The sequence below is a fragment of the Rutilus rutilus genome (assembly GCF_951802725.1).
Source record: "Rutilus rutilus genome assembly, chromosome: 2".
In the NCBI taxonomy this organism is placed as follows: domain Eukaryota; kingdom Metazoa; phylum Chordata; class Actinopteri; order Cypriniformes; family Leuciscidae; genus Rutilus; species Rutilus rutilus.
The window spans coordinates 40067970-40082561 of record NC_140210.1 but is presented as its reverse complement, the minus strand read 5'-3'; the positions used below and the strand labels follow the sequence as shown (position 1 = coordinate 40082561).

At 36.0% G+C, this 14592-nt stretch overlaps 1 protein-coding gene across 1 annotated transcript in view; it reads left to right on the top strand.

The window, feature by feature from the left end:
* Positions 1 to 14002, top strand: part of gsk3bb (glycogen synthase kinase 3 beta-b) — a 29490-nt gene extending 15488 nt beyond the window's left edge. Inside the window, exons 4-11 of the mRNA XM_084402214.1 lie at positions 2880 to 2990; positions 5720 to 5850; positions 6939 to 7045; positions 9966 to 10063; positions 10777 to 10872; positions 11153 to 11339; positions 13657 to 13752; positions 13837 to 14002. Of these exons, the coding sequence (XP_084258340.1) occupies positions 2880 to 2990; positions 5720 to 5850; positions 6939 to 7045; positions 9966 to 10063; positions 10777 to 10872; positions 11153 to 11339; positions 13657 to 13752; positions 13837 to 13895 (885 nt within the window). The 3' untranslated portion in view covers positions 13896 to 14002. The remainder of the gene's footprint in view (positions 1 to 2879; positions 2991 to 5719; positions 5851 to 6938; positions 7046 to 9965; positions 10064 to 10776; positions 10873 to 11152; positions 11340 to 13656; positions 13753 to 13836) is intronic.
* Positions 14003 to 14592: the final 590 nt, after the last annotated feature.

Here is a 14592-nt window from a genome sequence, read left to right as displayed (position 1 = left end):
ATAATTATTTTCTTTATGCATATTTTAGCTAATGATTTTCATGTGTATTTGTGCAAACATGCTACATCTTAAAGTTGTGTCGTCAACATTGCATATTTTGCAGTTTCACAAATATTTTTAAATATAATATGCACCAGTATATTGTACATACTACACATTATGCAGTATGCTTGTATCACAGAGGCTTTGTTACTATATCATGCATTTTGGCATGGTTGGAAAGCTGTATTGACCAATCAGGAGCAATAGCATACCTCGTTTTATAAATTCTATATAAAATTCGTATAAAATTATCACTGTATTTTAAAATCTGTAAAACGCTTGTCTTTAGTTATCACCTGTATGAAAGCACCAGCATGGAGCCTTGATATCAATATTTGTGATTTAGCCGTCTCTTTTATCTAAGAATTTGTATGCGTGCATGAACAACCAATCACAGCACATCTCAGAAAACACTCGGCCAATCACAGGACAATTGCAGAGCCGATCTCATAGTTGCGAGGTAGGAAATGGCTCAGTCCCTTTGGCTGGTTCATTTTCCAGCTACATTAAGGAGTTCTTGTCTCTGGGGGAAAAGAGAGAGAAATCATGACTGTTTAAATAGTCAATGTGTCTCATGTGTGATGAGTCTCAGACCAAAGTCCCCCAAATATTACACTACCGTTCAAAAGTTTGGGGTCTGTAATATTTTTAATTGAATTTTTTAGGCTGTATTTATTTGATCAAAAATACAGGAAAACTGTAATATTGTGAAATATTATTACAATTTAAAATAACTTTTTAATTTGAATATTAGGGGTGGGCGATATGGCAAAAATATCAGATCACAATATTTTTCAGGAAAATCATGATTTTATCACAATTCTTTTTCATGTTGGCTTTACTATTTTGCAAGTGACTGAGCATTACAGCCAAACTAATGTCCCTATTTTAAAAACAGCCTCAAATATCAAATAAAAAAGAATGGCAGATATTCAGGACAAAGTGGTGAAGATAAAATCGTTGTCATTATTTTCTTCGTTATTAAAAGATAAGAACAAACATACACATTACATATACACAACATATAATATACAAATGAAATAAACAGTGCTTTATTTTTTCAGCTACTGTAGGTGTGTTTAACTGAAGCATTCAAGAAACAAATTAAATGAACAAATCTAAAAATAAAACACTATACCGATACGGCAACGGACACGACACGACAAAAACATGAATTTGACCTGGTTACATGAGAATCAAACAAATCTAGACAAGATACAATGGAAACTTGAGGGCTATTTAAACACCAAGACTAATGACGGTACTATACGGTTATCCGGACCACACCTGACCAAACGTGACCACAACCGCTCTTGGTTGGTCGTAACCCCAGTGACGGGTAGGTTTAGGGGCGGGGTTGGGGTAGGTCATCACATGTGGTCCGGATAACCGTATAGTACCCTAATGACTAATAAGAAACACCTGTGAACAATCAAGGCGATCAACCAATTTAAAATGTAATTTATTCCTGTGATGGTAAAGCTGAATTTTCAGCATCATGACTCCAGTCTTCAGTGTCACATGATCCTTCAGAAATCATTCTAATATGATGATTTGATGCTCAAGAAACATTTCTGATTATAATCAGTGTTGCTTCATATTTTTGTGGGAGCCGTGATATATATTTTTTCAGGATATATATTTATATATTGATATATATATATATATATTTTTTTTTTTCTTTGATGAATAGAAATGGAAATCTTTTGGAACTGTATAAATGTCTTTACTGTCACTTTTGATCATTTTCATTCATCCTTGCTGAATAAAAGTATTTATTTCTTTCAAAGAAAACAAAAATAATTTTACAGATCCCAGTCTTTTGAATGGTAATGTATATCAATGGAATGGTTTGTTATATTTAATATTAAATTAATGGCTAAATGGTAATACCAAAAATGGCTTATTAATTAATAAATCAATCAATTAATACATAACCTCATAGTAAAGTTTATATATTACTGGATAATCTAGTGAACCACTTTTGATGCTGTTTTATATATATATATATATATATTATAGCTAGTAAACACACACTTGAGACTGTACATCTATTTTGATCATTGCTTGTAACCAGGGTTTGAAATTAACTTTTTCACTCACCAGACAATTTGGCTATTAACGACGTCACAGATTTTATATATATATATATATATATATATATATATATAAGGGGAGGAGACTGCTGGATGGCATGATTTTGTTTGAATAAGAAATGAATGTATGAATATATATATATATATATATATATATATATATATATATATATATATATATATATAATATTATTATTATTATTATTATTATTATTAATATATATATATTCATACATTCATTTCTTATTCAAACAAAATCCTGTCACCCAGCAGTCTCCTCCCCTCCTCTTTCATCCTCGTCACCAAAAAATGTATTTTATGTGGACAGATCAATACAGTACAAAGAACATAAAAAAATCTAGGATGTTGGAAAATAACATGTCTTTTCTATTAACCAAATGCTTTTTAATCTTCGCTATTTCTTCAATGCAAATGAACAAGCGCACCGTTATTTGTTGCGTAGTGACGGGCATGTTCAAGTAAGCCAGATATGGCTTCGCAATAGGCTGTATTTATCATGATGTCTCACGAATTGAGTATTTGTGCTAAATCTGCGCAGATTTGGCTTACACAAACTTCCCCTGCAAAGTAAACATTAAGTAACACGCCAAATTGGCTAGTGATTTTACAGTGTTAATTTCAAACCCTGCTTGTAACCCATAATCAACCTATAAAGATGTTTTCTAGATATCAAACACTCTTTCTTTTGTCACTCCCTCGTCTTTTTCTTCACATCCACAGAAAGATGAGGTGTATCTGAATTTGGTGATGGACTACGTGCCTGAAAACGTGTACCGAGTGGCCAGACATTACAGCAGAGCCAAGCAGAATCTGCCCATGGTCTATGTGAAGGTAACATCTCTCTCATTTTTGACCCAAAATTTTTACGTTTTGTTTGTTTAGAATTTTTTACTTCATCGGAATGGTACGAAACTGGGTAAAGGTTTTGGCACTTGCTTTGTGAACACATAAAAAAAAAAAAAAAAAAATTCACGGACATGAGTCGAAAAGGTCCTGAAAAAAACAGTCACGCTTGTACTCCTCGCGGTTAAAAATGAGCGCATTGGAAATGAATGAGAGACGAATTTAATCTATTGAAAACTTTTGGTATTGTGCCCAAACAAAATCTTACTGAAAGCTATTTTTTTGAGATATCAAGCTCATATTTGGAGCACAACTTGTTTAGATTTACAGCTTTGATTTGCATGCAGTTTTAGAGTAAAAACATGTTTTAAAAATTAAAAATTGAAAATAATATTTGTTGTGCATTTTTTCATATTAAACGTAAAAAGTTTTTAAAAAAAATTAACTTTTTTTCACTTCAGCAATAACTTGCCAAGTGTCGTCTTTGAAAAGAAAGCAAACTTAAGTCTGTGCTCTAAAGCTTTCAAGATTTACGATAGTTTAACCCATAAGAACCCGCGGTGACGCGGGTGTCACAAACACTTTTTAAGCATTATCCCTTACTTTCAACTCAGGACGTCCCTTAGTGACATATAAGGAACACCCATGTTCAGTCATGTGTGTGCATTTTTGTTGCCATGGCAACATTTCCAAACTGATGGCCTATCTGGTTAGCACATGTTGCAGAGTCAGCAATTTTTAAAAACACTTGTTTTTGTTACTAAAGGTATGTTTCAACCCATGCAACAATTCTAATGTTTTAATAGCATATCCTAGATTACACTTAACCTGATTTTAATAAATTTCTTGAACAAATTGATATAAAACCAGTTGTGAAAATATTGTGGTGACATATGTGTCACATCGGGCTGTTAACCTTAAAACAGTAGGTGGAATTTTCATGTCACATTAAGAAAAATGGTAATGAGCTGCTCAATTAATTTATCTGATTCGATTATTTTATTGTTATATATTTTCTGCTGCTCATTTCAAAGCATATTTTAACAAATATAAACATAAAAATAATGTCAAAATTAATTACATTGTTAATGAAATGTATTTTGAAACTATTTTGCATACTTGTAACTAAAATGAGATGTTGATATCATATGTTGGTCCTATTTTAGGTTATTTTAACTTTTTTTTAGTAAGAATAACATGAATAGATTCAGGAAACAACTTGATGTTCAGAATGTGCTGAAAATTATCCAGGGAGATGACAGTGAGTATGAGGGATGTGACAGTGACTAGGAAAAAGACATTGATGACCCTAATTACACCCTTAACAAGAAAGACATGGAGGAAGATGAATCAGGTGGGTCTGATTCAGACATTAGCATCAAGTGATTTAGATTTAGATTTAGAAGCTGCACAACCAAACATAAACTCTGGGAAGCAAAATACAACCAGCCAGGGTAAAAAAGAAATCTTGGAGAAAGAAACATTTTGAAATTGCACATTCAAAGGGCCGAGTATCACACCTCCAGAAAATCTTCTAACGCCCCTGGAGTATTTCAGAAAGTTCATAACACCAGAAATGCTTGAGCTCCTAGACTAGAGGAACAAACTCATTTGTACAGTGTGCAAAAATCTGGAACTCAGAAGAATATTAACACCACTGTTAAAGAAATGGAAATACTGATTGGTATCCATCTGCGCATGGGTCTGCACCAAATGCCAGGAAATCGTGCATACTGGGAAAATGACACAAGGTGTCCCATAGTGGCTGACAACATGTCAAGCAACCGGTTTCAGACCCTGCTAGCAAGTCTACCTTTCACTGACAACAATGATTCGTCAAATCGGCAAGCAGGGGATAAGTGTTGGAAGATCCTTCCATGGCTTTATATGTTTCGCAAACAATGCCTGGCTATCACCCCGGATATCTTCCCAGAAAAGTAATAATTTTGATATCTGTTGTGGAAAAGAAAATAAATAGAAAAAAACTGTTATTTAGCAAAAAAACTGATTTTTTTTTATTTTTTTCAACTGAGAAATAAACGCCCAATGTGACATATATGTAACATTTAAAATGTATCATAAAAGCCCAATGTCACATATATGTAACATTACAGATCTTTCACAAGGAGGGGTTGTATTTCAAAAACAACTGCAGAAACATGTTATAAGTGGTCCATTTTGACCGTTTTATATGCCCCTATAAGGAGAAATTGGTCCGGGCTCTTATGGGTTAAGTTGGAAATTGAATTTTCAGGTCTATGCTCAAAAAGTGACTACTTTACTAAAGTGACTACAGCATAAATATAATTTAGCACCCAAATGTCCCCTAATTAAACTAACTAAAATATAGCACATTCATTTCATTTAAATAAAAAAGAAGTGGTCATTTTTGACCGCCACGCACCAGAGGGTTAACAGAGTCTGACATTATTCACTCATCTAAAGATGTGTGATTTTCTAAGTTGGTTTGGTGCTGGTCTAGCTCATACACTAAACCTGCAAACCGTAGTTTGTGAATCCAGTCAACTATGGGCTTTCTAATGTAGCTTGGTCGACTATGGTGGTCTTGCGAGGTCTTACGAGCTGGATTCTCCTGTTTTCATGGGGTTCTGTGCCATACCTTAGTTCATTTCTGAGCTTTCAGTGGATTCATGTGTAGATTTGACTCTGCTTGTAAGTTCTGCTGTATTAAAGTCACTGATTACGTGTGTTTTCAGCTATATATGTACCAGCTGTTCCGCAGCTTGGCGTACATCCACTCGTATGGGATCTGCCATCGAGACATCAAGCCGCAGAACCTCCTGCTCGACCCAGAGACAGCTGTACTCAAACTCTGTGACTTCGGAAGGTGAGACAATGCTGTAAAGTTACCAGCACTTATTGATACCGAGATCTTGAGTACAAGATAGTTGAGACATTGACTGAAGGTCTGTATTGATGCTCACGATCTTAAAAACCTTGTGGTGATTGAAATTTAATACAAATTGTGCTTACATTACTGTTCAAAAGTCTGGGGTCAGTAATAAAAAACTTTTATTCAGCAAGGGTGCATTAAATTGATCAAAAGTCACAGGTAAGACATTTATAATGTTACAAGAGATTTCTGTTTCAAATAAATTTCACTGTTTCTACAAAAAATTTTCAACACTGATCATCAAATCATCATATTAGAATGATTTCTGAAGGATCATGTGACACTGAAGCCTAGAGTAATGATGCTGAAAATTCAGCTTTGAAAATTTTTATAATATTTCATAATATTACTGTTTGAACTGTATTTTTGATCAAATAATTGCAGCCTTGCTGAACATAAGAGACACCTTTCCAAAACACCAAAAAATCTTAATACTGATCCCTAAGTTTTTAACGATAGTGTACATATATATTTCTTTACAAATTGATTATATGGAGATGTTAGTGCAGGAAAATCATGCAACATGTGTTCATCTTATACACTATGTCAACTCCTCCTATACTGTTTAAAAGCATCCCATGATGCACCTCATGAGGTTGGTTGAGGGAATGAGGCCATTTAGGTGGCAGAGTGTGAATGGCAGCAGTTTAAAACAGAAAAACGTTGCTTGTGTGAATAACAGATGTGGTACCTTTACTGGAAAACTTCATCTGGCAATTTCACGGCAACTGAACAAGTCTCATGTGCGAATGTGACTATTTCACGGATCAGATCCGACCATTCCGACGCATATAACTTTGAGCATTCTGATCTGAATCTGTCTGACTTTACTGTAACCTGCTCAAAGATCCTCTGTAGTGGACTAAATTTGGCTCTAGTTAATTGGTGTATGGTGATAAATAATGATTATGATTATTGTTCTTATGATGATAATGATGGCTGTTTTGATGTGCACTGTTGTTGGTGTAATTTCTGGTCTGATTCTCTCTGTCTGTCTGTCACGTTCTGTCCGTCTCCTGCAGTGCAAAGCAGCTGGTGCGTGGTGAGCCTAATGTTTCCTACATCTGCTCGCGGTACTACAGAGCCCCTGAGCTCATTTTCGGAGCCACAGACTATACTTCCAGTATAGGTAAGGTATTCGACTGCTCTCTCTCTACCATCGGTGTAGGTGTACTAAAAGAACATTTAAAACAAAGAGATTCAGTATCACACAAAACCCTGTACTGTTATATATCACATTAAAGCAGTCATAATATAAACTTGAGTGTTACATTGAGTAAATCATAGTGTCTTTGTGATGTCAAAAATATCTCTTAAGTAATATTGTGAAATATTATTATTACTATTTATATTTTAAAAGGTAGTTTATTCCTGTGATGTCAAAGCTGAATTTTCAGCATCATTAGTCTTCAGTGTCACATAATCCTTCAGAAATCATTCTAATATACTGATTTGATGCTCACGAATGGTTTCTTATTATTGTTGAAAACAGTTGTGCTGCCTAATATTTTTGTGGAAACTTTATTTGATGAATAGAAAGTTCAAAATAACAGCAGGTTTTAAAGGGGTGGTAAAATGCCCTTTTCACAAGATGTAAAATATATCTATGATGTCCCCAGAGTGTGTGTGTGAAGTTTTAACGCAAAATACCCCACAGATATTTTTATATAGCAAGTTAAAGTTGTCACTTTTTGAGGGTTTGCAAAAACGCACCGCTTTGTGCCTGGCCCTTTAAATGCAAATGAGCTCCTGTGTGTGTTAGCAGCTGCTATTACCTCACGCAGACACACTAAAATGACAGAAACTGTTCTGCCTTTAATGTTAAAACGGAGTCAGACAAAGATGGAGAGACTCAAGAAGAAGTGACAACATGTAGAATGCAACAGGACATCTCTGAATGGTTAGTTGATGAATTTATGTTGCTGATGTGGAGTTAACTATCTTCAATTAAGATATTCTGTCATGATAAATCTATAAATCGCTCATATAGGAACTGTTGTGAGATGCGTTGCACACAGAGTGACTTTCTATTGCATGTGAAAAGATGGATGCTAAAGTTTGAGCTGACTCACAAATGTACTCTTATACAACAACTTTTCCTCTTCTCAACCATAGACTGTAAAAAATATGGACAAAGCGTCTGTGACGTCACCCATAGACTTTCTGAAGAACGGGTTTGAAGCCGTTTATGGGGGGTATGGGCGGCGCCATCTTGGAAAATCTTAGGAAATCCTAACCCCGCCCACCTTCTGACGCAGCGCGCGTCACTCAACTCGCTCTGCTTATCTCTGTGTATATTTTAGGCAACGAAATATGTTATAAAACACCAACGCCATCTATGTAAACCACCAAACTAACTCTTTTCGTTTTCATTTAAAGAAATCTTAAACATTATAGCCACACAAATGTTATTCACTGGACATAACGTTTGCCTTTTTATAACAAAACGAAATATAAAACACAAACCTGCCTCTTTTCGATTTAAATATAATATAAAAATATTAAAAATTGTAATATGGTCCAGGCAATATGTGCATTTTGTACTAAACAACAGATTTTGCAGTAAACAACATTAGATCAAGAACATTACACTCAACCCAGTCTCTTTTTGATATATTTCAGTTTTATCAATATAAAAGTAAAAGGTAAAGTTACAAGAAGCTATACAAACAAAGCAAACAATTCAGTCAAACATAAAAAGTCAGCGCTCGATCTAGTCTAACCATACAACGGTACAGTTAAATAGCTTATAAAGTTATGAAACTTACTCAGCCAAAACGATTGCCCAGGGAACAAATGATAGATTTACGTTACGAGACCAAAGATCGCCCGTTAGATATACACAAGACTAATCATGTTTAACCACTACAGAGACCGCGGCACCTCAGAACGTCTAGCCGAGCAAAGGCTGTTCCAGGCGGGGTACATCGCGCTGAGCGCCCGGTCATCGCTGGATCTCACAACTGGATACAATTTTCATAAATCTTTATAAATAAACCACAGATTTGAGCTTTAAACAACTACATTCTCGCCTGAAAAACTCTTAAAACTAAATTTCATGATACAGAAATAGTAGTATTATATGTCAACTGTATTAAAAAATGGCGCTTCTTATGTTGTCATTCTCCGTGGCGCTGCCTTGTCAGCTGTCAATCAAGCTGTCAATCAAAGTTAACCACGCCCTTATTGTCCTACATTTTATATCTAAATACGATCTAAACTAACGAGTTAGAAAAAAATTCACAGCCCTCATGGTTGTCAGGCACTCGGAACCTATCGAAAAAAAATACAATAAAAGTCCATGGGACCAACCTGTAAAAACATGAATTTATGCTGTGAAAACGGACATTTTAACATGGGGGCTATGGACATTTGCTCCCTTTTGGGACCTTCCCCTAGCGGATTTTCGATGTATTGCAGTTTTTCGCACTTCCGGGTAGGCTTCATTTTTCAGATGAGAATGTTGCCCCTTGTTCTCAACATGGACTGCGTGTTCCCGGGGGCGGGGTTTATGTAAATTCTAGTGTCACTAACCCAGGAGGAATGTGGTGTAGTCCCAACCAGCCGTTTGTTGTAGTCCTTTTCTTTAAAAGCAAATATCTTCCTTTGCTTTGAACTTTGAGTATTGTAACTTTGCAGATGTTGTTTATGCTCAAACAGCAACATTACACACTAACTAAAGTTAGAAAAGTGAAATCATAATCAACCACCCCTTTAAAAATGTAAATGTTTGTTACTTTATAAATGTCTTTACTGTCCCTTTTGATCAATTTAATGCATATTGTTGAATAAAAGTATTAATTTCTTTCAAAAATTGGACTATTTATTTCTTCATATATATTCAGTGATGATTCAGAGATTAATTTAGATATTTGCATGGTTAAAATTGCATGCATCAACAAGCGATATTGTATCAGTTAAATCACATCTCCAACATAGTTTTTGTGTAATGTATAAAGAGCTCAAAAACACACTGAGACATGCTAAAGAAATGGGATCAAATTATTTGCTGTAATATTCAGTGTTTACCTTTTTGTTTTTCTATACAGACATTTGGTCGGCTGGTTGCGTACTGGCCGAGCTGCTTCTTGGACAGCCGATTTTTCCTGGCGACAGCGGTGTCGATCAGCTCGTTGAAATCATCAAGGTGTGGAAGTGTGTGTGTTGCATGGGAGTTTTCATAAATAACATTTTGATTGCTTCAGCTTTTGTTAATGCTGAACTGAAGAGTCTATGTTAAATCACATTATTCACTTGGTTGTTAGTGTTTGAGTAACACAAAGTGAAGTTACATTTCTTTTTTTAAGGAACTTTCTCTTAATTTACAGCATAATCCTCAGTGTACTGTTTAAAAAGACTTATTTCCTGCAGGTAAAGGCCTGAATGATATCCTTTACAAAACCTACATTGAAATCTATTTTTAAAACTTTTTCAATAACTGAAATAAAATAAAAAATAAATAGTCAAGTCAAGTCAAGTCATTTTCATTTATATAGCGCTTTTAACAATGTAGATTGTCTCAAAGCAGCTTTACAGAGATAAATGTATAATTTAACGTAAGATTGTTTTGGCTTTATAGCGGTTCTTTAATAAAGTTATTTTATTTTCCAGCTAAAGTTAGTTTTGATTGATTCGCTTCCGTCGCAACGATCATTTGTTTTTAAATTAGAACAAAAATAGTATATGAAACTCTCAAGTCACATTATCTTTATTTCTATAGCGCTTTATACAATACAGATTGTTTCAAAGCAGCTTCACAGTGATAAGAGGAAGAAATAGAGAAGAGAAAATAGTGTAATTTTTCAGCTGAGGTCAGTCCAGTGTTGATTTGGACAGAGTAAGAAAACTTGTTTCCTCCAGGTGCTGGGAACTCCAACACGAGAGCAGATTCGAGAGATGAACCCAAATTACACTGAATTCAAGTTTCCACAGATAAAGGCGCACCCGTGGACTAAGGTAAGCACGAGTGTTTCCATGTGCTTCATGCTTTTATCCTTCTCTTTTCTCCTTGGTTTAATTCTAGGCTTTGATTCTATCTTCTATATTGCTGTCTTTCCACCCTTCTTATAATGGCTTATAAAATTACTATTGCCTTTTAACTTTAATTGCTCTCTTGTGACTTATTTAAACCTAGATTTATATCAAAAATGGTACTTTTGACAGTCAGAAGTATATATTATTGTACAAAGGTTTGTATATAGCACTAAAAAACCCTGTGTTGTTGTCCGTGTGTTAGGTTTTCCGGCCTCGGACCCCTCCGGAGGCAATAGCCTTGTGTTCCCGATTGTTGGAGTACACGCCTACAGCCCGATTCACTCCTCTCGAGGCCTGCGCTCACACTTTCTTCGACGAGCTCCGTGAGCCCATCCTCAAGCTCCCGAATGGACGAGAGCGGCCCGTGTTGTTTAATTTCACCACACAGGGTATGTGGCACACAGATACACAGAAGGTTCATACAGACCTGTAGATCGTTTGCTTTGTACCGAAATTGTTACAATGTTGCATTTTCTTCTTGGTTCGGTTCTCTTTCACAATATCCATTTATAAATTGACCAAAACTTGTTAATACAAGTCATTAGGGCTGTCAGAATGGCTGAAAAACAAAATTCTATTTTTATACTTACTAATATTCGAATTGTATATATAAATCAATTTAAAAGGCATAATTTCAGTTGGGGGGGGGCTTTTGTCTTGTCTCCTGAGGACGCAATGAGCAATTAGTGCACCGCATTAAAGGGATACTCCACATTTTTTGGAAATAGGCTCATTTTACAACTCCCCCAGAGTTAAACAGTTGAGTTTTACCATTTTCGAATCCATTCAGCCGATCTCCGGGTCTGGGGGTCCCACTTTTAGCATAGCTTAGCATAATGAATTGAACCGGACAAGACCATTAGCATCTCTCTCAAAAAAATGAACAAAGAGTTTAGATATTTTTCCTATTTAAAACTTGACTCTTCTGTAGTTACATCGTGTACTAAGACCGACGGAAAATGTAAAGTTGCGATTTTCTAGGCTGATATGGCTAGGAACTATACTCTCATTCCTGCGTAATAATCATGAAACTTTGCTGCCGTACCATGGGTGAAGCAGGTGTAATGATATGACGCAGCACATGCCACCTGATAATAGGCTACTGAGCTGGGGACTATTATCAGGTGCTGCGTCATATCATTACGCCTGCTTCACCCATGGTACGGCAGCAAAGTTTCTTGATTATTACGCAGGAATGAGAGTATAGTTCCTAGCCATATCAGCCTAGAAAATCGCAACTTTTCCTTTTCCGTCGGTCTTAGTACACGATATAACTACAGAAGAGTCAAGTTTTAAATAGGAAAAATATCGAAACTCTTTGTTCATTTTTTTGAGAGAGATGCTAATGGTCTTGTCCGGTTCAATTCATTATGCTAAGCTATGCTAAAAGTGGGACCGCCAGACCCGGAGATCGGCTGAATGGATTCGAAAACGGTAAAACTCAACTGTTTAACTCTGAGGGAGTTGTAAAATGAGCCTATTTCCAAAAAAAGTGGAGTATCCCTTTAAGGGAGAGATTTACTAAACAAGGCAAATTAGCATGAGAGAGCGATTCCAAAAAAAGTGCAGATGGGAGTGGAAAGTTCTGCTTGTGATCTACTGACGCGCAAATTAAAGAACACAAGCGCAAACAGATCATTTCCATAATGACCAACACAATCTACCAAGAGCAGCGCAAATCGGGTTAGACTTCCGCATTGTCCGTCATTTTGACGGACAGGGTCGTAAAAATTCCGTCATAATCTATTATTACCTGTCATTTTAATTTTCGTATTTTAGTGATAATAAGCCATTTAATAGGCTTTGTTTTTTTTCCTCCACATTTTCATTTTTATTCACGAACGTACAGGACAAGCATATACAGGCTAGACGAAGAGGAATTTGAACAGTTCGTCACTTTTCAGGTTTCATCATGAATGTTTGTCCAATAAATCGCAATGAGCTTTGTGCTTTGCTACTTTTGATATGAAACCAATTCTCAGTTTTCAAATTCTGTCCATTTTATCACAAAATTCAAACAATAAATACAGTTTTGGCGCTCTTTAATGTGGCGCGAGCGAGAGATCACTATATCACCTCAGTTCAAGCGAGTGTGTGTACGCGATCAAGGAAACATCAGGAAATATGTTGAAAGATACAGTCCAACTTACCCAAATCCGTATCATGTCTCTCATGTAATCGTTCAATCTGTGTTTCAACCGCAGAGACGTCAATAAAACAGACAGGATTCTTTGATGAATAGAAACATCAAAAGATCAGCATTTAAAAACTAAATCTTTTATAACATTATAACGGTCTTTAATGCCACTTTTTATCAATTTAATGCATCCTTGATGAATAACTATTCTTTTTTTTTTAAAGAACGGTAGTTTAAATGTGGTTGTACTTTCATAATTCTATCTTTTTAACACTAATATCGCTAACACTTTACAACAGGGTCCCATTAGTTAACTTAAGGCATTAACTAAAATGAACTAACAATACATTTGTTACAGTATTTATTAATGTTAAAATACAACTTTGTTAGTTCATGTTAGCTCAGGTCCATTACATATTACTAATTTTGATTTTAATAAATTATCTAATGCTTTGGATTTGTTGTTTTTTTCATTGTTAATCCATGTTAACTAATGCAGTTCACTAATGTTAACAACTGGAACCTTATTGTAAAGTGTTACACTAATATCTTTTGCATTTAATGATCAGAGTTGTCCAGTAACCCCTCGCTGGCCTCCGTACTCATCCCTGCACATGCTCAGAACCAGGTGGATAACTCCGCCCAGTCTGCCACGGCTGCAACAGGTGAGCGTTTCACTCTCAGCCTCTCAGAAAAACACCAAGACTGTTCTCACAACCACTTTTAGTAATCATCTGTAACCGTTCCAGGTGCCATCAGTGGACCGAACGCCAACGCTGCCTCTGCCGCCCCCAATCCTTCAACTTGAACCCCATCCACCTGTCAGTGGGCCGACGCTGCTGCTTATTAGCCACGCCCACTCCCGGGAATCAAGGGCGTGGCTAAAACGAAACGAAAAGCTCATGGTATGATGGATGCGCCAACCAAATCTTCCCCCAGCCATCGTCTTTGTTTTTATTATCAGTGTTTTAATTTATACGCTCTAAAGGACAAAACGAGGGCTCAAAAACACGCCTCAGGACAGTCTGCGGTCATGTTTGAAAATTATTTCTCTCTCTCTATATAGATATAGATATCCACACACTAATATAAACAATAACACCACAAATGTGTTCTCACATGTCTACTTTGACATTTTTAAAGGGGAATCTGTATGCTGTAGCCACGGCTTCTTTTATAATCGTCAACTGACGCAGACGGTGCAGGTGGTTTCTGATTGGCCCAATTACGACCGAGCCATGGACAGATTTCCAGGGTTTGTGTACATTCTGTAGACTACGTGAAATATATGCTAATGACTTTTGCCTTTTCCCCTGAGTATTGGGCGGATATGTTGTATGCTTACGCTGTTTGCTGCTGTGTACCTCTTTCTTTTTTGACCACTTTTGAAGGAGCGACACTATCCATTTGTTTCCTGCTCGTCTTCCTCCTTCCCGTTGTATAGTAGCCTACTTTACTGAACTCTACAGATGTTGACACACACATAATATCGAATCATTTCCTGT